Source organism: Mchenga conophoros, linkage group LG13 (assembly GCF_057382185.1).
Source record: "Mchenga conophoros isolate Kocher_MC1m ecotype Shallow Benthic linkage group LG13, M_conophoros_male_GT1.1, whole genome shotgun sequence".
Classification (NCBI taxonomy): Eukaryota; Metazoa; Chordata; class Actinopteri; order Cichliformes; family Cichlidae; genus Mchenga; species Mchenga conophoros.
The window spans coordinates 16,258,384-16,285,844 of record NC_140538.1 but is presented as its reverse complement, the minus strand read 5'-3'; the positions used below and the strand labels follow the sequence as shown (position 1 = coordinate 16,285,844).

The window sequence follows — 27,461 nt, the reverse complement described above, 5'->3', positions numbered from 1 at the left end:
TGAAATAGAAACCTTTCAGCATGTTAGAGCGTATGCACATCCTCAGGAGTTCAGGCCCAGAAAGCTCGTCTTAGCATTGTAAAAACTGACAGCAACCAATTCTCTGAAATGTCATTTCTCAGTTTCACGTTTCTGTGATAATGGAAATAAGAACCAGTAGCTTCCCAGTGGGTGAACCCTCAAATGTGTTCACTGTGAGTGGGTACGTCTGCCAACAGATGTCTGAATACCTGAAACCGACAGCAGTCCTCTGGCTACCCAAAGGGACCAATCATTTTCAGCAGCCTGTCAGCCTATTATGCTGAATATTCCTCCCCGCCTGGTAAAAAAAACAAACTGTATGCACCAGACGCAGGTGTAAATCCTAACACATGCTCTGAGAAATGTGTCTTTGATGCTATAACTGTAACATAAATAAGGATCAAAAGTTGGATGATTCACTTTTTTTATCCCAGCAGATTACGTAATCTTTTTTATTTTATTTTATAAATGGATAAATGTATTTTATAACCTTGGGAATCCAGCAGCACACCAAGAAAACACTAATCATTAGCTGAAAAAAAATTATTTAATGTAATTATTGTGCAATTAAACAGGTATAAATGTACTTAAAGTACCTGTAAACATTAGTACCCTTATAAAGATTTTCTGGTTAACCACATGACTCTGAGATGACAATTAAGCAGTAATTATTCCTTCAGTTGCAAATGTCTCATCTAATTAATTCTGATTTGTCATCTGTACCACGTGTCAGTGTAGTGCAGGGGTCCTCGGTTACAGTTTGCTCTGAGCACCTTGTAGTCTCCACACCCTCCTGATTTCTTTTTCTGTACTGTCCAGCTCCCTGAATACATTAACATCCTTTGTCTGCTCAAAGTGCTGCAACAATCTCTGGAAAACAGTCACTGGGACGCTGAAGTTCAGATGTGGGTAAGTCACTTTAGTGGCCATGTCTCGCGTGTTGCTGGAAACGATCCCTGCAACACAACAAAGAAACATTTTTTTGTGAATTCAAAGCCACAGCAGTGCTGACTGAACCACTGATATAAGCACAGCTGACTTTTCCCTGCACAGAGACGTTTTCTGTGGTTATCATGTGCCCCCCTCTGTTCAAAAGGTGCACATGGCTTTCTTCCTGCAGGACCTCCTTACCCAGCAGCTCTCCTGAGCATCTCTGCACCACAGCACCCCCGCTGGTTCCCGCTTGTACTGCACATGTGGTCTGGAGCATGACAGGCTGGCAATTCCAGCTAATGGCTTTGGATAGGACGCCGCAGGTCAGGGACGGACCGCAGCTCCGACCCAGCCCACCGTATCCGACGACAACTACAGATTCACCTGAAGTTAGAAAAGGCCATAACGGTTTTTAAGCGTAAAGAAGCAGGAACTCTCTTCTGGAACTGCTTATAATAAAATAACAATAATTCTACTGTTTCTGCTGCACAAGACTGAAATCAAACCTGGAATGAAACTCTGACACATCCGTGAGACCACAGCTTCTGGGACAGCATCTCTGAGCTGCACCAAAGCGAGGTCATAGGGTGAAGATGCTTTAGTGGAAAAAAGGACATCACCCACTGAATCATGGACTCTGAGAAAAGAAAATCGCCAAAAAAGTGAGGATTATTAGTCTTACACATTCTGTGATCACAAAACATACTTCCAAAATGTGGTGAAGTTGCTAAATAAACAGGAAAAGACCATAATCCCATATGGTGTAGATCCATACAGAAAGCTTTGTCTTTGATGCAGCAAGTCCATGTCAGCTTATAGGACTGTCCATACATTCAGAAGTTTATTACTGCCTATAAATTTAGGGCTGAACGATATATCGCATTTGCGATAATATCGCGACATGATCAAGTGCAATTTTCTAACCGCAAAGGCTGCGATTATACTCTGGACATGTCCAAATTCATGGGCTGCATCCTCCTGAGGCCGCATTTGTAGACCGATTACGTCACAGCGACGCGCCGAAGGCTGTCCAAATTACTACCATATCCCAGAATTCATAGCGCGGCCCAGCCAAACTCCAGTTTCCAACAATGGCGGCCGCTACTAAGTTTTAAAATTACTCATACTAATCTTTCTGGGTCACAAAATAAACTTTTAAAATATTTTCAGGCGAGAAAGTAGTTGTGTAAACATCAAATATCTGCTCGGTTTATCAAGATATCCCATATTTGCAAAAGTGCTTCGACGTTTTCAGAGGCGTCTGCTACCCACCAGCTCGACAGCTAGCCGGGAGCTCGAGGGTTACTGATGCGGCCGAGAACGGCACAACTCCCGGCACATCATTTTCAGATCACCGCGGAGTTTCGCTGCTCGGGTTAAACGTAATATATAAGTCACTTAGACAACCTAAAAATGTTATTGTTGGGCTTTTTTCAGTGTTTTGTTTGTTCTTGAGTAAATCGGTTTGGCTGAGATTAAAGTTATTAGATTAGATAAAATAAAACTTTATTAATCCCCCGGGTGGGTTCCTCCTTGGTTTTCACACAGCTGACTAAACGTCAAACAGAAAACTTATTAAACAGAAGTATGAGACAGTCGAGAATTTACGCCAGTGTCTGGTTATATTTTAGATAGCAAGAAGCAGACGGCCGAGTTTATTAAACTCCACCGAGACAGCGGTGACGCTAATCAGAACTAGCCTTCTGATTCAGAAGGCTAGACCGTCCAATTTCACGCCTTTAAATTTTAAAGGCGTGTTTGTGTGTGTGTTTATACAATTGCTATTATGTTTGCACTTTATGTGTAATGTTACTGACTGCAGAGATCAGTAAGATGTGTGTATTTTTTATTTATTAGTTTTATTTATTTAATATTATTTTTTAATTGAATGACTGTCTAGTAGTTCACAGATGTCGAAAAACTGAGTGTGGTAAAGCCACTGATTTTTTTTATGTATATTTCTGCAATCTGCACATTGTACTGACTTTCATTTTAATGTTTACACCAGGGTTCCTTGTCAGCACTTTATGCTCAGATGTTTGTAAGCTAAAAATAAACTATTGTGTATGTTCAAATATACTGTTGTGATTGAAGAAGTTAAATAAAAATGTCAGTCATCAATTCATGCATCACCTCATGTCATCATAACAGAGGTCTGTCTTCCAGGAAAGAACAGTTTAAAATTAATGTAATATAGTATTGGCCATACTATATGATGTATTGCTTGTCTTTGTTTAATAATACAGAAGACAAACACCTTAAAAAATAATCGCATATCGCATCGCAATCGCAATATTGGGGCAAAAAATCGCAATTAGATTATTATAATCGTTCAGCCCTATATAAATTGCACTCATTTTTTTCCAGGCTGGAATAATAGTACCGAATACATCTTTAATGGCGTTAAAAATCAAGAATTTGATGCACAAGTTTGAATATATTTTTGATTTTCTCTCATCCAAACCAGGTCAATCTGCAGGCAAGTTCCTAGTACTTGTTTATGCTTGTTTTTTTTTCTACCCAAAACTGTGTTAGGTTTGAAAAGAAGACTAAGATTAGCGGATTAACACATTTTAGTGTTTAATAAGGTTTGAATTAATTTCTGCTTCAATTAGGAGGGGGTTTAAGATAGTAAATGTGCCATCACCTGTCCCTATGGTGGAACTTCAAGCGGACTTTAGACTTCCTGTTGACAACATGCCTGCACGACACAACCAGTCGAGAGCCGACAACAACCCCTGAACCCCAGAACTGCCCGCTGTCCACAAAGCAAACAGTGGGGTATTTAACAGCTTTTGACTCGTGAGCAGCGGTGGACATCTGGATGTCCGACTCTCCTGGATGAAGCCAAACATTTCTGAGGGGATCCTGGACACTCAGGCAGCTGATGAGATTCCTGAAGACCAACTGGGCAGAGCAGACCAGAGTGAGGCCAATCCACTCATTGGCCTTCCAGCCAAATGGAGACACAATCAGCCCGATGAGATGCACGCTGCCTGCACCTTTCACCACAAACAACCCTCCACCTTCTGTGCCTGGCAGGCAGCGGGCGTCTGTGAGGATGACAGCGTTATCTTCTCCAGCAAGGTTACTGATGATGCCTCTGCTGAGGGTGCTGATGAAGAGATCCAAGCAGAGGGAGCCAAAAGGTGAGCCGCAGGCAACAACAGGGCAGCCCTTCTGGAGAGGCGCACTGCTCTGCCAGGGGATGGTGCCTGAATCCTGGCTGCTGTCTAGCACCACACCTACCCTGAGTACAGCAAACCAGCTGAGGAAGTGGAAATCTCTGAGCAGCTCCTCATCCTCATCACAATGGAAACGCCACTGGTCGGCCTCCTGGAAAACTGCCTGGAAAGCGTGTTTAAACTCCACGCAGTTCACCAGCATCAGCAGCTCGGCTGCAGCCTCCCTCTGCCCTGCTGCTGTTTTGCTTCTAGTGGGTGTGATTGTTGCTCTCCGTGCGCTCTGCTTGGTGTCAGTTGGAAAGGTGACGCAGATTTGAAGTTTGGCACTGAAGCTGTGAGGTGGCAAGAAGTCGTGGTCCCAGTAGAGGGGGTCTCCGTCGATGATAAAACGTGAAAACGGGAGTCCGGTGCATATGATGATTCCTGTGCGAGGGTGGACAACAACTCCGCTGCAGCTCACCGGTTTCTTTGCCGAAGACGCCTCTGACACCTTGACAACACAGCAGCGCCTCTCCACGTCCTTTAACTCCATGCTCTAGCAAAGCAAATCAACAAATGTTTTAACGGCGTTTAAAACACTCGAAAAAGCAGCTCATTAAAAATGTGTACATGCCAGGAGTGAGAAGGAACCTTCAGATAAGTCACTGTGACCTTAAGTTTAAACTATTTATGGAAAATATTTCCCACAGTGTCTTCTAACTTCTTCGCCCTGTTCGTAACTTCCTGGTTCTGCTCCGTTCCTGCACCTGATTGGTCTGAAAGCAAACACCTTCTAGCCAATGGTAAACAAGGAAACTAGAGGGCGTTCCTATATCCCGATTAGAAGTTTATTTACGTTTTACGATGTTTTATGTGTGGTTTTTATGTATAATATCTTTGCTGTTATCAGCATATAGGCTGAAGTCAACTGCATTTGATATGGAGTTTTATATAAAATAAATAAAAAACTTTTTTGCCCGTTTATGACTCTGTGTTCTACTGTGTAATCAATACAGTCCTTTTTGGGTCACTTAAAATATCCTTTCTATTCTATCACACTTGGAAAAGACATAAAGACATTTTTAATCGGACTGACCTGATTTGTTTTGTTTTTGTTTGTTTTGTGTGTGTGTGTGTGTGTGTGTGGGGGGGGGGGGGGGGGGGTCTTTACCTGGAAATCAAAGGTGAAAGGTGAGGCATTTTTCTCCTCAGGTACTTTTGCAGCCCAAAAGTTTTCATTTAGGATCATTGGTGATTCTAAGTTGACCGATGTGAATGTGATGGGTCGTCTGTCTGTGTTAGCCCTTAATGCTCTAGAACTGGATTTAATAAAAACAGACAGAATGAAGCTTGGTGAGAGCAGCCATCATCACGGGGCAGACGACCATCAGAGTATGAGTGTGAGAGACACTGAGAAATGCTAAAATCTAGTTGCAGAAAGGCATTATACAATAAAATAATGTGAATAATACATAAATTTAAGAAATTCTTCCACAATATCATAAGGTTCGGATTTTAGATTTTTAACTGTATTTTTATAGGTTTTACAGCTGTCCCCACTAATAAAGACCTCTTTATTACCAAAGTAATAGAAAAACAATTAACTAACAGAAACCTTGAAGTTCCACCACAGGAACCTTCCATAATTATACAGTATTACGTGTGTAGTTCTTTACACTGACAGAAAGGAGCCTTTCACTGGTCCACCCCACTAAAGCTCAATAAGTTTGACATTCCTGTTCAAGGAGGACTAATAAGTGTTGTGAATGTGAATGGATCAATAGATAGATGGATGTTCCTTTGGTGGATGAACCAAAAATGAATTAAAATATCTTAAACAAGGTTTAAAGAGTTACCAAATATATTTATTTTGCTAAAATATTGCACAACACACCCAACAAGAACATGACATCTTTTTTGTATGAGATATATCAAGCATTAAGAATGCGAAGTAACAGACAGGCCAGTTATTTATTGCAAAATATAAATACACTCTTATAAAATATTTTATAATGTTTTAAGATAATTTTATCCAAAAATACTGTATAAGCTTTTTTTGCTAATCACCACCCAAGTACTCTCATAAATCACTGCGTACTGTTAGCAGCAACCAATCACAAAGTACTCAAGTCTTTTCAGTGCAGTCACCTATCGGTGTGTTTGGCTGGCGTAAATATCTAGTATAGGCAAAAAGTCAGTCAGTGCACTTGTGGTAACATTAATGTTAGTGGCCGTGTTTGTAAACCTAAATGTAAACCTTAAAATAAACATACTATCACAAGAACTGTCAGCATCCTCCGAGGTAGGCTTGCAAGTTGAGTTTAACAATTACAGCAACACATTTTTGCAGCACTTTCTAGGAAGAAAAAAAAAGTTGTTTTTGAAAACGATCAATTGAAAGAAAAAAAATAAAACAGAATAAATAATGTGCATACGTGCCAACAAAAATGTTTCATCCTCTATCAAAGAAGAGCTGCTCTAAGCACACAGTGTTAACTACACTGACCTTCACTGTAAGCCAACACCAGCAGCCAAAAATACACCCGGGTCTGAAACAAGTTCACAGCCATGGCATGTCCTACACGGCAGAAACAATTCCCTACAGGCTTTAGGTAAAGGTAGAAGAACCACAGCATGGAGCTTTTCTCCACACTCAGTCTGAATAATACAGGCCAATGATTCATAACTTATCTTTGACTTGCTGCGGTACGACTGAGATAAAATACAGAATTCTTCAAACAGATGAATAATGCTGGGCTTTTAAATACAAAACATATTTTGTACTAGCATATTTAATAAAATCTCTCTACTGCAGGTAGTTTTGTGTGGAACAAATCTGGTTAAGGCTATTATAAAAATGTCAATCAATCGATATACTGGGCAAGCCAGCGAAAACCGTCTCCATATCCCTGTCGCTTCAGCACACTGCACATGAACACCTCCATTGGCCTCAAATTCAGCTCCTTCAGCGGCACTTTGCCCTGAAAAGAAACAAAAATACACATCAAAAAGAACAGCTTTAAATCTACAACTCCATCCAGCAACCTTGCCCATGAACACTGAACAAATACAACGCACATCTTAAACTTTAACCGTGCTTTAAGCTCTATTAGAAAAGGTTTTCCCTGACTCGTCAGCATGGATCAATAAACCGACGCTTAGGTCTTGAACCAGAAATGATGTCTCAGATTTATACAAAAAATTTAACTGCAGTAAAATATCGTTGTGGGGCAGCGGTTTCCTTAAGTCTTTTCTTCTTAGGGTCGATTTGGGCTTGTTGCACAGACAACTAAAAAGAATGCACATACACTAACCAGCCAATTTGTTAGGTATCCCTGAACTGCTCAGTAATCCAAATATCTATATATTTATAATGTGATCACCACTCAATGCATACACTGAGACTCAGCAGGTCATCACCAGATTTTATATTGTTGGCTGGCTGACTGCTGAGTCCACCCATCTGCGATCTGGCTCCTGAAAAGTAAGTGGGTAGCCACTGTGACCACAGTATACCCAGCTTCTGACGGCAGCTTCCAGCAGGATAACACACCATGTCAAATAGCTCGGTCCTATTTATTGAAGTCTTAAAAGCCTAGTAAGAAGACTGTCTCTAAGTACTGTTGCTATGATTGTTTTAGTCTTTCCAACACAGTAACATGTACAAACAGTAAGAAATTGATATAGGCATTGTGACATCGCCTTTTATTTTCTTTTAAGTGCTGTTTTGAAGCCTTCAGTTAGACATTCTGGCTGCCACATCTTGATTATTATTTTATTTTTTTTAAACTGGATGTAACAAGCAAAAGTTAGATTTGACTGTGAAACACTAAGCTGCTACTAGAGCGTAGCCAGCTTTATCTTGTATTTTATTCTATTCCAAAAGGGACCATACTTTACAAAAGAACATCATGTTCTATTCAGTAAGTTATGAAATGAGAACTCAGACTGTAAAGACACCAGGAAAGTATTTAGTGAGGTCAAAGATCAAGTGAGCAGCACTTTCTAATATATGTCTATACAATCTGACTGCTTTTTCCCCACCAGAGGTGTCGCCTCCTGCTGGCCATTAAAAAGAATGCAGATTTGAAGTACTTTGAACAGGTTTCACTTTTCCAGAGGCTACGTTAACCTTTTAAATACAGTTTATGGTTTAGAAAATATCAACACCATATGACTCTAATGCTCTTGCCAGACGTCACATCATCATTTAATCCCACATTTCTTGTACAAACCTTTCCAGTTGTATGCCCCTGAAGACCAAGTACTGCCCTGAGTGCATCCTCACTGATGGCCTCTGGACGGTCTATCTTATTGCCCAGGATTAGAATGGGGATGTTTGCAATGGTTTCATCTGTTAACATGGCCTACACAAAAGAAGTGTCATATCAGACATATCATACAGATCATTCCTATCAGTGGCAGCTATGGGCAGCTGTCTGTGTTGACATCAGTACAAATAACTCACATCCAGTTCAACTTTTGCTTCTGCTAGTCGCATATGGTCAGCACAATCCACCATGTACACGATACCGTTTATGGCTGGGAAGTAGTTCTTCCAGATCCTTCGTGCTGTAAAGACACACATTTTCAGTATTTTTATGCAACACCTCAACAAATACATCAATAATATTTTAAAAAGCTCAAAAATAAGATTGAGAATCACTTTTTTTTTTACTCCCACCTTGCGTATGACCTCCAAGGTCAAATGTCGTAAAAGTCATTCCAGCTATTGTCAGCTCCTCGGATGCTGGGGAAGAGAGGTTTGATTTTAGGATAAGCAGTGAAGCAAGACACACATGGCTAATTCCTGATGTGACAAGTAAAAATCTACTTGGGTATAGCGTCGGCATGTGCTGTCCCAGCCTGTCATCCCTGAGCATCTGCAGGAGCGTTGTTTTTCCAGCATTGTCTAGTCCAAGAAAAACCATCTTCCCAGTCTTCTTGTACAACCCTGATAGCAGAAAGAAGTCAAATTGATGGGTTTAAAAGAAGTCTTGGGCAGGAGAACTGGGAGCCAGAATAGAACTGGCTGGTATATGTTTTATAGAAATAGAGCGAATGCCAAAAACAAAGTGAAAATCTGGATATTTGTTAGTATTCAGGCTCGAATTTACTTCAAACTGTCTAGTTACTACCTCCAAGTTACCATTTTGTAAAACAACAATATCGGTGCTTTATATCCTCTCAAGGATATTTGAGGGTGCGTGCGTGGGACCAAACTAGTTTACATAGACTTTAGACTGGACTTGGAGACTTGAGACTTGGTATTTAGCTGCTTCTCTCTGGGTTTCCTGTGGTGGGGGCACAGGAGGACTGGGTCCTTGTTGTTACAGGGTCTTCGTATGATGGTTTCCATTGCCAGCTATATGCAGATACTGGACTCCACTAGGGCTGCCCTTTCTTATCAGGTATGTTAATGATTTTTATGGACTTATTTTTATGGGATATCTAGCCAAGGGGTGGAGGGTTTGGTGGTCTCAGGATCTCATCTGAACATAGAGCCATGACCTCCACCTTACTCTGAAGCGGTTTGCAGATGAGTGTGAAGCAGCTGGGACGACACTCAGCTCGAGACTCGGCAGAAATTGGCTTCCTCCGAAAGGTGTCTCAGAGTAGAGCTGCTACACCGCCATATTGAAAAAGGACATTTGGGGTGGTTCAGAAATCTGACCTGAATGTCTCCCAGGTGCGTCCTAGGTGAGGTGTTCAGGGTATGTTCTATCAGGAAACCCAGGGGCAGACCCAGGTTACGCTAAAGAGATTACATTTCTTGTCTGGCTTCAGGCCACCTTAGAGTCCTTTCTGGAAAAGCAGGCGGAAAAGGCAAGAGAGAGGGAGGTCTCTACTTAGCCTACCACACCCACAATTCAGCCTCAGATAAATGGCAAATGTTGGATGATAATGGATGAAAATGTGGAAATTTATTTCAACACCTAATAGTTGCAAGACACTGCTGAAGCCCCTGTAGATCCAATCAAATAGAAAAGACATTTCTGATGGCTTCCTGAAAGACAGAAAGCTGAAGTTAATTATGACACATGAAGGACAGTGATGTACATAAGATACCAGTCATAAAGTCTGTAAATGAAAAAAAAGAACCCTTTTTTTAAACTACTGCAAAAAGCTGTCATCTAGCACTAAAGCGCATTGTTAATCATTATTCTTGACCCTGCGTGGATTACTCTGCTGGTATGTGTAAGCTCCGTGTAATCACACAAGTTTTAAAGCTTGAAAGGAAACAGCCTTCAGTGATTTTTCAGACGCTGGTTTGATCTGGGAGCTGTCTCGCTCGCTCACAGTGATCGTCCCCTGACTATTTTTGTGAGGGTTGCGACAACGACACTTGATCTTGGTAGTCTCCCCCTGCCTTCGCTCAATGACACACAAACACCTGTCACTGGGTGAACTTAAAGTGAATAGTGAGGCCTGTGGGCTCTGAGAAATTACCCAATTGTTAATGCCTTTATTATACAATGTTTTCACAGGGTCACTTAAATGTCAGCGTGGCACTTAACTGCTTCATCTGTGGATTTACAGCTGTGGCACTGTAGGCACTGTTCACAAACTTTGGTTTGCCGTTTTAGTGATGAAATGACCAAATCAGCACTCCAAAACAAGTAAACACGGCTAAAAGCAGAAATCACCACTAGCTCACTACTCTTTATAAACGCTCGTTCTAGTGAAATCACTACTACTGTCTAGCTTATCACGTGCAGCTCCGCGGTACCGACGTCAGCTTTAATAAACAACGGTAAATTTAATAAACACGAGCGCGCGGAGGGATCCACAGTGTCCAGTCCTCGAACTTTATGATGTCGGCAAATGGTTTCAACAAGCAGTCTTGAATGGAAAAGTTTAAACCCCAACAAAGCCAACTTAATACATCATTTGCAGCGTTACCTTGGTCAGCAGTGTTAGTGAACTGAACTCGTCCGTTGTTGGTTTTTTTTTCCTTCTCAAAGCCTCCAACTTTGACAGTTAACCGGAAGTACGTCACCGGGATGGCTACCAACACACCAAGGTAAGAAGTGCGCATGCTGGGTTTTTTGTTTGTTAGTTTTTTAATAACAATAAAAAAAAAATATTTAAAGTACACTTCAAACGGTCCTGAAAACATTAATTTAAAATGTGTTTTAAGAACTTAGAACTTAATTTGCTTTTTAACACTACTGACTGTAGTTTACTTTTAGTTTGGGGGGGGGGATACTGGTCATGCCACTATCTTTCTACATTTTCGGTGTAACTTTCCGACATACATAGTATCAACGTAATTACATTTTAATAATTATTTCTATTTAAAAAAAATTAAATTACCCAGACATTATACAGTTTTCATACTAGGAACAGAAAAATAAAGGAGACACAATCGCCTCTTAGTATAACTTTGGGCTACAAAAACTGGGCCTCGGGATCTAAATTTAATATATAGAACCAGCTTATTATTTTATGTCCTCTGTAATGGACATTTGTTTTTGATCAATATCTTTTTACTTATTTGAGCTACCCTACTAAGTCCCGATGTACTAAATAGAGGGCTTTCCATTAATATCTCATGTGTTTGAGTGGCCTCTTTTAACGCTAAAGAGGAAGGAAAATTACAAAAAAGTTCAATGGGAAGATTCATTTTTCCTCGGTTCTCAGAGAATATAGTAGTTAAAGCAAAAAGTGAAGGCGATGAGGGCTGTGATCACTAGGTGGCAGCATTACAACCATGAGAGTTTAGTCTGTTCTGAACTAGTTCTCAAACTTTTTCTTGCCAAATAACACTTTTTAAAATCACTAATATTTTTTTTAAATGAAAGAAATTAAAGTAATCAAAATAAGTCCAGTTCCAAAGTATCAGCAAACGTCATTTCCCTTAAAACTAATATATTGATTCAACTTAGTTTTGTTTTTTGTTTTTTTTTTAAACTCACTGGGTATTTTGTTCGGTACATGTACAGGTGCTTGCAAAAGTATTCGGCCCAATTGGACTTTTCCACATTTTGTCACATTACAGCCACAAATATGAATCAATTGTATTGGAATTCCACGTGGAAGACCAATACAAAGTGGTGTACACGTGAGAAGTGGAACCAAAATTATACGTGATTCCAAACATTTTTCACAAATAAATAACTGAAAAGTATGGTGTGCGTAATTATTCAGCCCCCTGAGTAAATACTTTGTACAACCACCTTTTGCTGCAATTACAACTGCCAGTCTTTTAGGGTATGTCTCTACCAGCTTTGCACATCCAGTGTTAAATTAACACTGGAGAGTGTCTATATGGGTCCACTCCTCTGAGTGTTAAATACAACACTGTTGGGTGTTAAATTAACACTTTTGACAGTGTTATATGTTTAAAAGTAACCTAGTCAGTTTTGAAGATTAACAAAGACTAACACTGAGCAGTGCTGATTTTCTAACACTGGAATATTTCTAACATTTTGAGTTATTTTCCAGTGTTAGAAAATCAGCACTGCTCAGTGTTAGTCTTTGTTAATCTTCAAAACTGACTAGGTTACTTTTAAACATATAACACTGTCAAAAGTGTTAATTTAACACTCAACAGTGTTGTATTTAACACTCAGAGGAGTGGACCCATATAGACACTCTCTAGTGTTAATTTAACACTGGAGATTTTGCTGTGTAGAGACTGAAATCTTTGCCCATTCTTCTTTGCAAAACAGCTCCAGCTCAGTTAGATTAGATGGACAGTGCTTGTGAACAGCAGTTTTCAGACCTTGCCACAGATTCTCGATTGGATTTAGATCTGGACTTTGACTGGGCCAGTCTAACACATGGATGTGTTTTGTTTTAAACCGTTCCATTGTTGCTCTGGCTTTGTGTTTAGGGTCATTGTCCTGCTGGAAGGTGAACCTCCGCCCCAGTCTCAAGTCTTTTGCACACTCCAAGAGGTTTTCTTCCAAGATTGCCCTGTATTTGGCTACATCCATCTTCCCATCAACTCTGACCAGCTTCCTTGTCCCTGCTGAAGAGAAGCACCCCCAGAGCATGATGCTGCCACCACCATATTTGACAGTGGGGATGGTGTTTTTCAATGTAATGTGCAGTGTTAGTTTTCCGCCACACATAGCGTTTTGCATTTTGGTCTCATCTGACCAGGGCAGCTTCTTCCACATTTGCTGTGTCCCCCACATGACTTGTGGCAAACTGCAAATGGCACTTCTTATGGTTTTCTGTTAACAATGGCTTTCTTCTTGCTTCTTCTTTCTTCCCCCACCTGAGCTGTAGATCTCTGCAGCTCGTCCAGAGTCACCATGGGCCTCTTGGCTGCATTTCTGATCAGCGCTCTCCTTGTTCGGCCAGTGAGTTTAGGTGGACGGCCTTGTCTTGGTAGGTTTACAGTTGTGCCATACTCCTTCCATTTCTGACTGATCGCTTGAACAGTGCTCCGTGGGATGTTTAAGGCTCAGGAAATCTTTTTGTAGCCTAAGCCTGCTTTAAATTTCTCAATAACTTTATCTCTGACCTGTCTGGTGTGTTCTTTGGACTTCATGGTGTTGCTGCTCCCAGTATTCTCTTAGACAACCTGAGGCCGTCACAGAGCAGCTGTATTTGTACTAACATTAGATTACACATAGGTGCACTCTACTTAGTCATTAGCACTCATCAGACAATGTCTATGGGCAACTGACTGCACTGAGACCAAAGGGGGCTGAATAATTACGCACACTCCACTTTGCAGTTATTTATTTGTAAAAAATGTTTTGAATCATGTATGACTTTTGTTCCACTTCTCACGTGCACAGCACTTTGTATTGGTCTTTCACGTGGAATTCCAACAAAATTGATTCATGTTTGCGGCTGCAATGTGACAAAATGTGGAAAGTTCAAGGGGGCCGAAGACTTTTGTTTGGGCTTTTACTTTGCTTTCTGCCTCAATTTCTGCTGCAACATTTGGATTTTAGGGTTACAATTTGGCATAAATATGAAAGCATGGATCTGTTCTCCCTGGTGTCAAAGCATCAGGCTTTTGGCTGTGATGTAAAAAAAAAAAAAAAAAAAGGGTGCAGCTATTTCATGCCAATTGAGCATCATTTAAACACCACAGCCTACCTGAATATTGTAGCTGACCACATCCATCCTTTAATGACCACGGTGTACCCTGTTGGAAGCTGCCATCTTCTGATGCTTCCAACGGGATAACCCACCACATCACGAAGTTCAAATAATCTTAAACACGAAAATGAGTTAACGAGTTAACTCCACCATCAACCGATTTCAATCCAATAGAGCACCTATGTGATGTGGTGGCATGCCCAGTTATTGCATATAAACATAAATAACAATAAAGCCCATGTTCTAAACCAGTCGTTCTCAATCTTTTCTGTTACATCGCTTCAGAAGCCAGATCCCAATTTTTTTTTTTTTTTAAAAAAGAAAAAGAAAAGCAGTACTCTTAAAAAATAAATAAATGAAAATTTTAAAAAACTGATTGTGTCAGCTCCATCTTTCCATGATCATCAGGTGACTATAACACCCTACAGTTTGAGAACCACTGGTCTAAACTAAATACTAATGACTCCACTCAAACTCACACGTTCAGAAGCTTTATTAAAGCAGTTCGGTCTCAGACAGGACACGCGCATCTACTAGGCACAGTGCCTGCACTTTGTTCATTACAGCACATCTGCAAAGAGATTACTTTTTTTTTTTTTTAAATAAGCGAAAAATCATTGGTCATGACATAAGTGCTCTCTTTCTCTACAGTATCATTACTATTAATCAATAGTATCGCTATTCTTCTCCATCTACAAGGAGATGGGTAAACCCAGACCCCACCACCCATAATCCCATTGGTTCCTAATCCAAGTAGGTCTTCAAATATTCCTGTGAGAGATGAACTTTCCTCCTGGTCCACTTGAAGAAGGTCCTCTTTTACTTCCTCTCATAGTAGAACCATTTATCAACTGCGAATGAAAACAACCGTGTAAATCTCACATCTGAACACTCAACCTCAGAATCATAACAATTATATGAAATGTTACCTGACGAGGGGACAGGGTCTTCTTTTCCACACGGGCATGTCTTTAGAAAGAAAAAAAAATAGAAAGAAAGAAAGAAACATCCATCAAAGAGACCCAAATTTGAAATTTCTGATGTTATATTGCAAAATCTGGCAGGGATAGAAGTCTTACCTCACCAACAGCAGCAGTAGCCTCATCTGCAGAGCAGCAGAAAGGGCTGTCGCCAGCTGAGACACATGTGTTTTTGCTGTTTTGTTTGATAATATAGAGATTTATAGTAAGTATGACTACTTATATTCAAGAAATTATTGGCTGCAAGTTTGCATTTCTTCTAAAAGCAGCTGATAAAAGTCAGAGTTTACCAGTTCAGTTCACCAGCGCTAGCCTTTTGGGAAATGAGGGCTTTCCAAAAGTTGTGAGTGCTCTTGATTACTTCAATGGCAAAGTCCTGAAACATAAAACAGCAACTACATATGAGTGTAGGACTTTTAATAGTAATTATAAAGTAATCAAAGCTTTTATAACTGAACATGCAGGAACTAATTTGACAGTTCCTTGAACTGTTTTATAACTGAATGCTGAGTTTGACAAAGAAGGAAATGCTGACAAAGTGTTTAAAAAATGACTGGTTGGCTAAATGAGATGTTAGGTGGAGACCTTGTCTTTGAACTCCTCATTGAAAGCAAACTGGTTTTCTGGTTTCCCATCTGGTACTTTGTACCTCCTGAACCATTCGACTGTGGCCTCCAGGTAGCCAGGTTTCAGGCGCCGGACATCACCGATGTCTAATGATGGACAACATCGTCGTCATAAGTTCATGACGCTAATGCAGAAAAACGAAAACTGAGAAATCTGAGGCACTTACTGTTAAACTCGCTGGCCTCGGGGTCATCAACATTGATTGCAATCACTTTCCAATCTGTTTCACCCTCGTCGATCATGGCCAGGATGCCAAGGACTTTCACTTTGATTACTTCACCACGGGAGCACACCTACACAGGACATTCCAGCTCGTGGTTAATTTTCAGTAACAAAGAAGAAATCACATAATTGGCAGTATTATTCATTTATGAAATGAAACACAATCACAAAATCATCAGCGTGCGCTGCACCTTACTGCCGATCTCACAGACATCTATGGGATCATTGTCACCGCAGCAGCCAGTGTCTCCATCTTTATGTGCCGGATCTTCCCACGTCTAAGACATGAAAGCAGGAAGTTAAATCACTCACTGTTCAAGCAATCTACTAATGTGGATACTTCAGCTCTTTTGAACAAAATACTGACCTGAGGAATGGCTCCGTAGTTCCATATGTAGCCTTTATGTGGGAAAACATTGGCAACATAGCGCAGCTTGCCCTTCTTAACGTCCTGCTTTATTGGATTCAAGAGGTCTTTTGTAGCAATCTGAAAGAAATTTTTTAATGCAGTTAATATTAAGTTCATTCCTGGTAAATGGCATGCACTTGTAACTTAATGTTACATGCACAGCTAGAAACAATAATTCTTCATACAACTATCAAAATTGGGAAACAATGCATTAGCCACAGTAAATACACTGTGGAATAAGCTCAAACCAAATCTTCCAAGATCTGATGCAGAATTCAGAGAGTTCATCACAGTGCAAAAAGTAACTAATGATGACAACACTCAGCATTTAAGATTAAATTTTCCCCAAGACAAGATTCCTGTGGTGAAAATCTGGAGTAATGAGGGCGACTTTCAAGAGGCTTAGGAGATTCTTCTGCAGGGAACAGAAGAAAGCAGCTGGCAAATAAAGATGTAGGGGAAATATTCTGTAAATGCTGAATGACAGCAAGTTAATGAAATGCTACAGATTAACTGGTGCACAGATAATGTCCGCGGTGGAGCTCATTAGAGATGCGCTCACATCTCTAGCCCAAGGGAAAAACGTTTTAACGGCAGAAATTACAGCGATCGTAACACTCAAACATTTGGCAAGTGGAAAAATATAACAGTGCAGCAACAATGACTTCACACTGTCACAGTGGAGTGAGCGCACAAACATTTACAGCACTGTCACAGACTACATCACAGATACTGTTGCAGTCTCATATTATGAAGCAGCTCATTGAGTTCCTGTTTCTCTTTATTCTTTATCTTTTCTTCATCTTCAAGTTGCTTCCGTACGTTTTTCGGCGCTTAACTACTCCCGCAGTTTTTGTGCCATTTTCACCGTTCAAATCTTAAAGAATTCTGCTCTTTCCAGCTATGACTTTTGGTGCTCATAACTTCTATACTTTTTGAGATATTGAATTTTTTTTGCCCATTTCTGCCATATTATCAGTGGCCTCACTGATTTTCCTTGCCGGGTTGACCTGTGTTTTAGCTCAGTGAGATGAGCATCCGTTCTCAGACTGGGAGGCCTGGGTTCAAATCCCGCTTATGGCAACATTTCTTTCAGTTACCAATTCAACTTATTTAACTCTTTTCAACACAAATTTCAGCTTTTTCAGCTGTTTTCAGCAAAAACCTCTTTTCAGCAGAACTTCTGCTGATTCACCTCTTCTGCAAAATTTTCAGCCTTTTCACCTCTTATTAGCACAAATCTCAGCCGTTTTCAGAAGAAAAAAAAAAACTATTTTGAGCAGAAATTCTGCTGATTCATCTCTTTTCAGCGCATCTTTTTGCTTCTTTACCTCTTTTCAGCAGAAATTCTACTGATTCACCTCTTTTCTGCAAAATTTTTAGCCTTTTCACCTCTTATCAGCACAATTCTCAGCAGCTTCTGCTCATTTCAGCAGAATTGTCAGTCTCTCCACCTCTTCTTTGTGAGAATGAGTTTGGCTCAGTGAGATGAGTAGCTGCCTTGAGACCAGAAGGGCCAGGTTCGAATCCTGCTCAGGGCAACGTTTTTTTTTTCTTCAACTTTTTCAGCTTTTTTCAGCAGACATCTTCAGCGTTAAGGTATCCACACAGCATTTTCGCAGGAAATGCAAATTTTTCTAGTTACTGTATTGAAATGACTAGCACAGAAAATTAACAAGTAAACTACAAGTGATGCAGTGAAAAAAAAAAACCTCTTTCCTGATTTCTTTTCTCCTTTTGCATATTTGTCACATCTTCATTTTTCAGATCATCAAATAAATGTGATTATTAGACAATGATAAGCTGAGTAATTACAAAATGCAGTTTTTGAATGATTTCATCTATTAAGGGAACAAAGCTATCCAAACCTACATGGCCCTGTGAGAAAAAGTAATCACCACCTAAACCTCATAACTGATAGTGCCACCATTGGTAACAAGAACTGCAATCAAATGATTGTGATAACTGGTAATGAGCCCTAAATATCGCTATGGAGCAATCTTCAGTCTCGAGACTTGAGTGACAAAACATTTCTCCCACTGTCCTTGTCAAGGGAGAACTGAAGTTGCCCCTTCTCACAAAGAACAGGAGTCTACTAATGGAAAAATTATATCGGCTGGACTATTACCTGCACTATTCTATTGGTTCCAACAGGTATTGCACAGACTTTGTACTAGACTAAAAAGCACGTAATATCTTATCTGCATTCTCACACACACCGATGTCAGGGCTGCACTCAGTAAGTGAAAACACCTCAAAAGTATAGATATTTTTTGTTTGTTTTCCTTCTTGTGTCAATCAACTGCACCTTCAGAAAGAATGCATTTTGCGCAGCACCAGTCTTACCTCCATTTTTGCATTTGTCCATCTTGGCACTTCAACAACCATGTGAAAGATGTTCTGAAAAACAGAGAGAAAGAAATCTATTGAACTGTCTTTAAGTTATTTTAAGTTTGTTTTTTTTCATTCATACTTAAGCGAGACAATTCTAAACTTTTTATCATCCATTCAAGCTCATGCTCAGGTATTGCTTCAATTAACTGCTGCTGGCAGATAAGATAAATAATCTACAGTAATCACAAAAGGTATTGACACAGCACTGAGGACATGGAGTAAAGGCCACTGCCTTGCAAATCGATTATTGGCTCACTACTACAGAAAAAAAAAGCAGCTGAACATCACTGCCTGTGCTGCAGGGGAAATTTATCTTGAGGGCTGATCTTATAAATGCACAAATATTTACACACGTAACAAGGTGGCTTACCTGGCCTTCGTCAGCATACATAGGTATGTCATGAAATGGTGAGATGTACTTCCCTTCAGCATTTTCTGCAACAAAGATTAAACATTGTATGAATACGGCAGGCAAATACCAACTGCACGCAGCATTCACCTGAATGAAGTCATTCATATCGTGCTCGGAGGCCCCTGCTTGCAAAGGCTGGACTCTGCCGTGCATACTTAACCGGAGCTTATTTTGTCCTTACTTCTTTACTGCAGCTGGTATGAACGTGCTTTAATGAAAAACCTGCAGTAATCTAGCCATAAAAACTGTAAACTGTGAGACAACAACAACACTAGATTATAATGTGATGACAGTCAAAGCCCTTGCTGAAATTACTAAATACACTTTGACCCACAATAAATAAGAGCGGGGGTTGTAATAAATCAACGAGGGCGTAGTCCCACCAGCTCCAAGGATTTATGATGCCTGCAGGTAATTTAGCATCGTGCGAAAGTTAGACAAAAGCAACTTCCTTCTCCCATGTACAAACAGGTAGGTCGCCGATCAGGTATAGCCACTTCATGCCAGATCCATCATTATTTCACAGGGCAAAACCTAAAGGACCGGTTAGGCCAGGTTATTGGACTCGAGAGGAGATTTACTATCGGTTTTAAAACATTCTATTAATTCCTTCTGCAAGGATATATGTAAATACACACACTTCACTGATATGACTGAAGGGAACGTGCAAAACAAATGAATAAGTGACACGTGGGAGGTTGCGACTAGCCGGTGGCATTTGAAGAAAGTCCTAAAAGTAGAGAATAAAGACGAAACGTTATTACTTGTGCTTATTTCCTACTTACTGAAAAACAAGCGGTAGCTCAGGGAGTTCGGGTTTCCCCTCTCTTCTACCGAGAAGCTCATGTTTTCGTTTGGCTTTCTGTTTCACGCTGGATTTGAGTGAAGGATGGCGTCGGAAGAGTCTGCGCAGGGCTCTCGCGCTGCGTTGTCAGTCACCGAGGGCACCGCGCATGCGTACTTAGCCAATGATGCCTTTATAGGCGATTGGAAATATTAGCTTCAACAGAAAAAATAATTCTCCCATTGAACTTCATTACTAGTAATAACCACCAAGCTAGAACTTTATTTGTGAACATCAGTGCTAACAATATTATCCATTATCCACGATACATGTGTACTATAGGTTGAGAGTTTATACAAAAACTAAGAGGAAAAAACATATATAAGACAATATGATTCACAAATTGACATAATATATTCAAATTGTGCAAAAAATAAAGATAAGAAAATGGGGTTCATCTCAAATTCATTTAAAATATTTAAACAGTCCTGCTAACTTAAGGGTTTTCTTCTCATTTGCAAGCTTTAGTTACTTACTTAAGAGTTTAAATGATGTCAGCTGTCTGTTTTCGTGGTTTATGAAAAATGTTCCCTGACAGAACAGTCCTGATAACAGAGTCTAAATCTGGATTCTCAATATATGTATTCCAAATTCCACTTAAATGTGGAATTAATGTGAAATGTGAAAAAAGGCCCATCAACAAACTCAAACAAAGCAGGAACAACACAGGTTGAACAAATATAACAATATGCAAATATATGCACAAAAAATTGAAGAGGAAAGTGCAAGTGATAGCCTCAAATCCAGTAAGCAGACAGCAGGGGATCCCTCGCCATGCATAAATTTACAAACAGGTCGACGTTGAACGAAAACACCTGCACAGTGTCTGAAGGCATCTCTTCCTCTCTGCTGTCAGGAGATGGAAAAAATGTCTTTAGCTGATTGCCTCCTGCAGGAAGAACTGATGACCTCAGGTTCTAATGATCATATATCTCCTACTTTCACTTCATGCCTCCTCTCCGATAAACCTGCTGGAAGGGGGAAACAGAGAATCCATGTAATGCCATCTACAGGTGACAAACTGGAACAAGATGGCCTCGCCCTGCAGACCCGTGCAAGAAGCATTTTGCCAGTACATTGATTTTGATCTGGCTCGTCAGATGCATAGTTTGTGAATTTATAGTTTGTTCTCTGTCTGGTCTAGTTTACAGACATCCGGTCTCTGTTGACAAAAATTATAACACAATATAACACAAAATTACACACTCTCAAACATGGAAACTCTTTGCATCACACACACGCACACATAGAGAATCACCTTTTCTTTTGAAAAAGAATCATACAAGAATGTGCATAGTTAAGCTAAAGGATTGGGCATGGAGCTCTAAACTGCATGAATAACTACAAACTACTCTTAGCTCCTTCCACTATTTCTTGTCAGTTGTCAATCATGCTTCAGCTTCCTGCACTTGTTGCTGTCCAGTTCATTTTCTGCCCTTTCTTTTTTGGATCCAAGTGCCTTGCCATTATACTTGTTTTGATCTGTAGATAATGCTTTCAGCTAACTGCCAACATAAGTGCTCAGAGGTGACCGTACAATCATATTCATTTGATCAGCTCACCACTGACGCTACACCTTCTGCACTGCTTTGAGCTCCAGGAGGTTAACACAGCAGACCCATTATGACCAGATACAGCTGCCAGCTGCCCTCCATCCAACAAGTGATGCACCCAGAAACACTGCTTTTACTAGCTTTTATTCTCTATTTCTATTCTCGCAGAAACTTTAAGGTATATCTGTGTTTTGTAAAGGTTGATTTAAAATCCCTCTTCCGACTACACTTCAATTCTGAGGCAAGCGGAGTAGATGATCCCAAAGTGATCATCTATGAGAAAGCTTCCAATGGCTCGTTTTGGAGATCATCTCCCTCGCACCCCCCTCTATCACACCAACCCTCTGCATGTCCTCCTTCCCTACATCCATGAATCTTTTCTGAGGACAAGATTCATTGATGTCCTCTTTTCCTCTTGCCTGCCAGCTCCATCATAAACATCCTATTGTCCAATATATATATTTTAACATCTCCAAACCATACATCATAGCACGTCTCACTACCATCTTGTAAACCTTCCCTTTCACGTTTGCTGCCATCCTTCTCATAGTTGTCTCTTCAGAAACCTTAAAAATATAAATTAACGTGGATGTGTACATATTTTATAGCAACACCAAACTCAGTTTTAAGAATTATTATAATTATTTAATAAATTTTAATTATAACCGCCTCCTATTCTGCTATTAAACCCTTTTTTCATAAAATAAAAGATAATGTTTTCACTTTTAGCAAGGAAAGGGGAAACTCTACATGCATGTACAGCCATGTCCCCCCATTTGTTTTTGTTTTTTTATGTTGCATGACAGAAACACCTACAAGTCCATCCATTTCTTGCCAGCATGCATGATTTCCGAAGAACATACAGGTTTCCCTGTTAACGTATAAAAAAAGGTTTTAACCGATAGTGACGCCTCGCACGGCTGACCTCACATCCGGACGCAGCTTGTCGTGCTTCCTGCCTTGCTGAGGGAGGGGACGGTGCTGACGGCTGGGAGGACGAAAGGAGAGACAAGAAAGCTTTAGGGAAGACATACGAGAGTGGGGAACGGCCCGGGTTTCCACCGTCCGTCGGGAAACAAACACCCCAGTTTTCTGTAGCTGCTGGATTTGTCACCAAATCAGCGCTAAACAAAAATGTCGACCAGTCGTCAGCTTAGCGAGAGCAGGGCCATCCCGACCAAGACGGTGTTGATCAACGACACAACGCAGCTACCTCATGACTATTGTACCACCCCCGGAGGCACTTTATTCTCTACCACTCCTGGAGGTGAGAGGGCAGCTCGCCTGCTTTGTCGTCGATTTGTAGGGAAAGAGGGGACTTTTGGAGTGAGGTGGTGCTTGTGGTCTCAGCTAAGATTCAACTGTGCCTGGCAGTGTTGGCCTAGGCTGCCTTGTCATCCAGATGAAAACAAAAACAAAGCTTAGCCCCGCCCCCGTGCGCTCTAGCTGCTGCCTGATTGGCTCGTTGGCAACGCAGAGATTCCATTAGTGCATCGTTACCTGAAACTGTGTATAAAGGTGTACTTGTTACATTTGCCAGCGGTGGTGAGCAGAAATCTGATGATCGTTAGATTACAGGTAAAGGCGTGTCTCTGTGGAAGCTCGTTTTCACCACTGGGATTTTTTTTCATGCATAAGTCGAAGTTTTGACTTATTAAGTTACTAACTTCAAAATGAGTTATTAAGTCGATATTTTGACTTATGGATCGCAAGAAATTTAGTTTTTCAGTGGCAGAAACAAGCTTCCATATGTTTTAGCTTCAGTTCATAATACTGGATATGTGATTTCTACAAGGACTCAAGCAGGGTTGCCAAACATAAGGCCCAGGGGCCAGAATTGGCCCGGCAAAGACTCCAATCCAGCCCACTGGATGGCGATGGAAAATGTGAAAGAGGGCATAAATTTTGGACTTTTAAATGTATTTTAATAAGTTTTATACAGGTTTTTTTCTGCACATAAAGATCTCCACTTTGTCAGTGTATACGTACAATTGGTTAAGTAACAGATAAACAATGAATTAAATGTTTTGACAATAGGTCTGCAGTAAAACAAGTCCTGTAAATGAACAGAAACTTGGTTTTGTAATTATAGCACAGTATGGGCCTACCAGAACCTTCTGTAAATTTCCACGTTTATTTGTTACAATGTAAGCCCAAAGAGTTGTGCTGACAGATTTATTTCGTTTACTACAGCAACATTTCTTTACCATGCAGAGAAACAGAGAAGTATTGTTGAGAATGAGCATTTGTTTATTTTTCTCATATTTAATGCAGATTAAATGTGTAGTTGAACTGTTTTCAGTTGCTGAAAGGGCAGTTTCACAGGTCCATTTCAGATCAAAATGGGCTGTAATGAGGCCCACAATGTAAAATGAGTTTGACATGCCCGCACTAAAGGATCCTTTCCAATAAGGACAATTTTACACAATTTTCCTGCCTGACTGGCATCACTGATATGCTTTATTCTGCATAGTAATAGTACTTACATAGAGACTTTCTGTTAAAGCATTCATTTCTAGAAGTGGGTGGTTTGATCCTAATATCAATATTATCAATATTGGATACTTTGTTTCTGTATTCTATATTCAGTATGTAGCTGCTGAATTGTGTTAATTATTTTTGGGGAAACGAACAAAAATACCTCAAAGATGCACTACAAAAATATATCTGGACCTTTTTGTGTAGACTGTAACATTTATTGCATTTATGGACTTTAGCACAGATACAGGCAAAGAGAGGAACATTTACATTATAGGTCTCCAAAAAAAAAACAGTGCGCAGGATTACACAGCACTGTTTTTCTTTCATTATCAGCAAACGGTTTGTACAGGAAATGTCTGTATTAAGCATTACAACCACAAAAGGACAGTCAGTTTACAGTGAAATGAAACTGCTCAACTACACTCTAAATGCACATTTAGTTTTAGGCTAGAATAATGAATAGATGGGGTTTCTTAGGAGCAGGAAGAAAACGCCTGAGAGGAAGAAGTGAAACTAAAATTTGAAGAAGCTCAGCTGATTTGATCAGTCACACAGGTGCTGCTGATGAAATCAACTTGACCTGTGCTGCCGTTATTGTGAACAAGCTGATGTTAATGTTATTAGTTTCACCTGTGTTTGCCTGCTATGGAGAAGAGGAAAAAGGTCAAACTGCATCTTGAGTCAGCCACGAATGCAAATACTGTGATGTCACCATGGCCATCAAGACTGCAGATTTTAGTACGTTTATTCAGAAATTATTAGACAATAGTGTGTACAGGGAAACTCAGAACCTAATGGGGAAATATGTGCAGGAAGTTGGCTTCACTAATGTTATTGCATATAGTTGAATCTGGCCCCTGTGGATGAAGACCAGGCTTTTGCCTTTAAACAAATTAAGCTGCACCCATATTCACCATCTCTTTGAAAGGTAGCAGAAACTTGATGTTTCCCGTTTCAGGAACCCGGATCATCTACGACCGCAAGTTCCTCCTGGATCGGCGCAATTCTCCCATTGCCCAGACTCCACCGGCTCACCTGCCTGTCATCCCTGGCGTGACCAGTCTAAATGTTCTGACTGAGAACCGGAAGAATGAAGCCAACAACCACGTCAACAACCACGATGGGAAGCCTACAACTGGTAAAAGATCCACTGTTCCACATATTGATTAATTAATCTGCCTCTTCTAGACACATCTCAATACCTACTTGTCCTGTTCCCCTTTCTTTGTGCTTTAAAGGTGATGATGCTCAGTTTGAAATGGACATCTAACCGACTGGAACCACACCAGCAAAAGGAAATAACCTGGCAACACGTGTGCCAGTGGCTTGGCTTGTAGAAACCAATGTCGTGAGCCCTCATGGCAGCCATCTTCTTTAGCTCTTTGTCTCACTGCTGGATGTAATGTGTGTAAACCATGGGGATTCAGTCTATCATACAGGTACAGTTTGGCCATTGCTGGAAACTCGGTTTATTTGAATAGATTTCCATGGTTACCAGTTGCAGTACAAATTAACTTCACAACACGGGAGCTTCTCCCAGAATGCCCAAACAAATTAGTCCAATTTCTCGGGAGTCCCCCAGCAGAGACGTAAAACAGGAAATAATCCACGTTAATTGGGAGAGGAAGTGGTTATTTTTTAAATTTTTTCTTTTTAGTCTTTGCCTCGGAATCAATCGAAACATATGAAATTCCACACAGTCTTTGGTTTTGAAGACCCTTGTTAGCATGATATTTCAGTGATTTTTTTTTTTTTTTTTTTTTTAAATTGTTTTGAAACTACTTGAAAAGCCCCACAGTCTATTATTATTATTATTATTATTATTATTATTATTATTATTATTATTATTATTATTATCATCATCAGTTGGACTCTTTAGTTTCCAGTGATGGTTTGTAAAGGGATGCTGTGTTTTCAATTAGGTGAAGATTTCATGCTATTCCAAGACTTCACTCTTCATTATCAACACAAGGGTGCACAAGTTTCCAATTTCCAAGATATGTTTTGTTTTGTTTTTTTGTTTGTTTTTTTGTTTGTTGTTGTTGTTGTTTTTTGTTTGTTTTTTTTAAATGAATTTTAGCCTGCGATTGAGCGGTTTTTAATCAAAAAATGATTGTACTTCCCACTTATGTAAGGTTTCAACCTGGCAACTGACAAACAAGCTTTTGATTTTAGTTACATTTCAGTATAACAATATAAAGCCACTCATTTCATCACGACCGTGGCCTCGCTGTGATTTTTATTTTCATGTTTCTCATCTGCCAAAAAAATTATTATTTTTTTTTTTTTTTTTTTACTACACTTTGATCTTGTGTTGGCAGGTGCTCTGCATTCATAATTTGATAAAATCGAAGGATACTTGGCACCATGTGCTGGGAGCTTTCCAAACCAGATAAAAACATTTAGAAGAACATGGAAACGGTTAATATCCTGCTGATGTTTTTGGTGCGATACAAGATTTTGGAAAACTTGAAATAGTCCAGATGTTTTATATGCATTTTATTTTTTAATACGGTTTCTTAGTACTGAGTGAATTTGTTTGGATATGGGCACTGTCAAGCCTGTTGAATTGCAGCCAGAACAAACTGTTTGCATCAGGCTTGATGGATGCTGTAATCAACAAATCTGTCCCCCAGTGTCCTTAACCCATTTTAGATTACCTTGTTCATCTCATGAGTCACGCCTGCCCATGCCTTACTTTACATGAAATGCAGTAACTAGATACCTGGTCATCAATTTGTACTTTCCAACAGATGTTTATTTTTTCACTGCAACATTGAACAGGTAACATTGTACTTGGCAATTGAGCAAAAGGAATACTTTTTATTTTCTTTGCCATTTTTCTATCCTCAAACAGCTGTGAAGTTTTGAAGTGCAATGGTAAATATGGGATATTGAAGTTGGCAATGTGAGAGTACCGCACACTCATGTTCAAATAATATTTTTTCTTTTTAACACCACAAATCATATTCATACCTGCTAACTGTACTCTGTCCAAGTAGCAGCTCTGAATTCGGTAAATGACTCAACATGAAGTTTGTTTCTCAGTAAGACTGGAACCTCTGATGTCTGTCAGAATATTTTATTTTTTTTCTTCTTTTTGCCGTTATTAATTCTGGCCATGTTTCGTGATAAGTCTTTACGGCATTATAATTTACACGGCAGATTTCTTTCCAGTGACTTCAGTTTCACAAAGAGGGCTTAATATTATGCTTTGAGAGACAAATTTGAAACCAACTTTACTGTAATCTTTTGTTCTGATTTTTAAATGACGTTTATTTTAAATGAGACTCCAATGCCAGTGGACACTGTTGCTGCAAGATCAATAAAATTCTGTAACAAAGGAAAAACAA

At 39.9% G+C, this 27,461-nt stretch overlaps 4 protein-coding genes across 6 annotated transcripts; 1 reads left to right on the top strand and 3 right to left on the bottom strand.

The window, feature by feature from the left end:
• Positions 1-549: 549 nt before the first annotated feature.
• Positions 550-4,894, bottom strand: tysnd1 (trypsin like peroxisomal matrix peptidase 1). 3 transcript variants are annotated; one of them, XM_085296730.1, is made up of 5 exons: positions 4,753-4,894; positions 3,602-4,674; positions 1,461-1,591; positions 1,153-1,338; positions 550-977 (listed from the first exon to the last, which is right to left on the bottom strand). In XM_085296730.1, the coding sequence occupies exons 2-5, from the start codon at positions 4,669-4,671 to the stop codon at positions 775-777; spliced, it is 1,590 nt and encodes a 529-aa protein (XP_085152856.1). In that variant the 5' UTR covers positions 4,672-4,674; positions 4,753-4,894; the 3' UTR covers positions 550-774. The 3 variants fall into 3 exon arrangements, with proteins under 3 accessions (XP_085152856.1, XP_085152855.1, XP_085152854.1); XM_085296729.1 differs by having other exon boundaries at positions 4,770-4,892; XM_085296728.1 differs by having other exon boundaries at positions 3,602-4,883.
• A 1,068-nt stretch (positions 4,895-5,962) lies between these two features.
• On the bottom strand, positions 5,963-11,124 carry sar1ab (secretion associated, Ras related GTPase 1Ab). Its single transcript, XM_085296727.1, has 7 exons — positions 11,022-11,124; positions 10,055-10,125; positions 8,953-9,072; positions 8,803-8,868; positions 8,587-8,690; positions 8,354-8,485; positions 5,963-7,099 (listed from the first exon to the last, which is right to left on the bottom strand). Exons 2-7 carry the CDS (start codon positions 10,110-10,112, stop codon positions 6,983-6,985), a joined length of 597 nt encoding a protein of 198 aa, XP_085152853.1. The 5' UTR covers positions 10,113-10,125; positions 11,022-11,124; the 3' UTR covers positions 5,963-6,982.
• Positions 11,125-14,664: 3,540 nt separating this feature from the next.
• On the bottom strand, positions 14,665-20,173 carry ppa1b (inorganic pyrophosphatase 1b). The gene is made up of 11 exons (XM_085296726.1): positions 20,016-20,173; positions 19,189-19,253; positions 18,771-18,824; positions 16,383-16,502; positions 16,207-16,293; positions 15,960-16,086; positions 15,752-15,879; positions 15,457-15,542; positions 15,266-15,341; positions 15,116-15,155; positions 14,665-15,037 (listed from the first exon to the last, which is right to left on the bottom strand). The coding sequence occupies exons 1-11, from the start codon at positions 20,074-20,076 to the stop codon at positions 15,006-15,008; spliced, it is 876 nt and encodes a 291-aa protein (XP_085152852.1). The 5' UTR covers positions 20,077-20,173; the 3' UTR covers positions 14,665-15,005.
• A 2,414-nt stretch (positions 20,174-22,587) lies between these two features.
• Positions 22,588-27,461, top strand: eif4ebp2 (eukaryotic translation initiation factor 4E binding protein 2). The gene is made up of 3 exons (XM_085296725.1): positions 22,588-22,894; positions 25,067-25,246; positions 25,347-27,461. The coding sequence occupies exons 1-3, from the start codon at positions 22,762-22,764 to the stop codon at positions 25,376-25,378; spliced, it is 345 nt and encodes a 114-aa protein (XP_085152851.1). The 5' UTR covers positions 22,588-22,761; the 3' UTR covers positions 25,379-27,461.

Bases quoted from the DNA above. Each gene is read 5' to 3' on its own strand.
- eif4ebp2 (XM_085296725.1), top strand. From the start codon at position 22,762: ATGTCGACCAGTCGTCAGCTTAGCGAGAGCAGGGCCATCCCGACCAAG. The intron at 22,895-25,066 runs GTGAGAGGGCAG...TTCCCGTTTCAG, and splicing joins ATTCTCTACCACTCCTGGAG to GAACCCGGATCATCTACGAC. The intron at 25,247-25,346 runs GTAAAAGATCCA...TGTGCTTTAAAG, and splicing joins CGATGGGAAGCCTACAACTG to GTGATGATGCTCAGTTTGAA.
- ppa1b (XM_085296726.1), bottom strand. From the start codon at position 20,076: ATGAGCTTCTCGGTAGAAGAGAGGGGAAACCCGAACTCCCTGAGCTAC. The intron at 18,825-19,188 runs GTAAGCCACCTT...TCTGTTTTTCAG, and splicing joins TGTATGCTGACGAAGGCCAG to AACATCTTTCACATGGTTGT. The intron at 16,087-16,206 runs GTGCAGCGCACG...TGTCCTGTGTAG, and splicing joins TCTGTGAGATCGGCAGTAAG to GTGTGCTCCCGTGGTGAAGT.
- sar1ab (XM_085296727.1), bottom strand. From the start codon at position 10,112: ATGTCTTTTCTATTTGATTGGATCTACAGGGGCTTCAGCAGTGTCTTG. The intron at 9,073-10,054 runs GTGTTGAAATAA...TTCTGCTATCAG, and splicing joins CAGTGTCTTGCAACTATTAG to GGTTGTACAAGAAGACTGGG. The intron at 8,486-8,586 runs GTGAGTTATTTG...TCTTTTGTGTAG, and splicing joins AAGCAAAAGTTGAACTGGAT to GCCATGTTAACAGATGAAAC.
- tysnd1 (XM_085296730.1), bottom strand. From the start codon at position 4,671: ATGGAGTTAAAGGACGTGGAGAGGCGCTGCTGTGTTGTCAAGGTGTCA. The intron at 1,592-3,601 runs GTGATGGCACAT...TTCTTTTCTCAG, and splicing joins AAGTTCCACCATAGGGACAG to AGTCCATGATTCAGTGGGTG. The intron at 978-1,152 runs GTAAGGAGGTCC...GTTGTGTTGCAG, and splicing joins ATGCTCAGGAGAGCTGCTGG to GGATCGTTTCCAGCAACACG.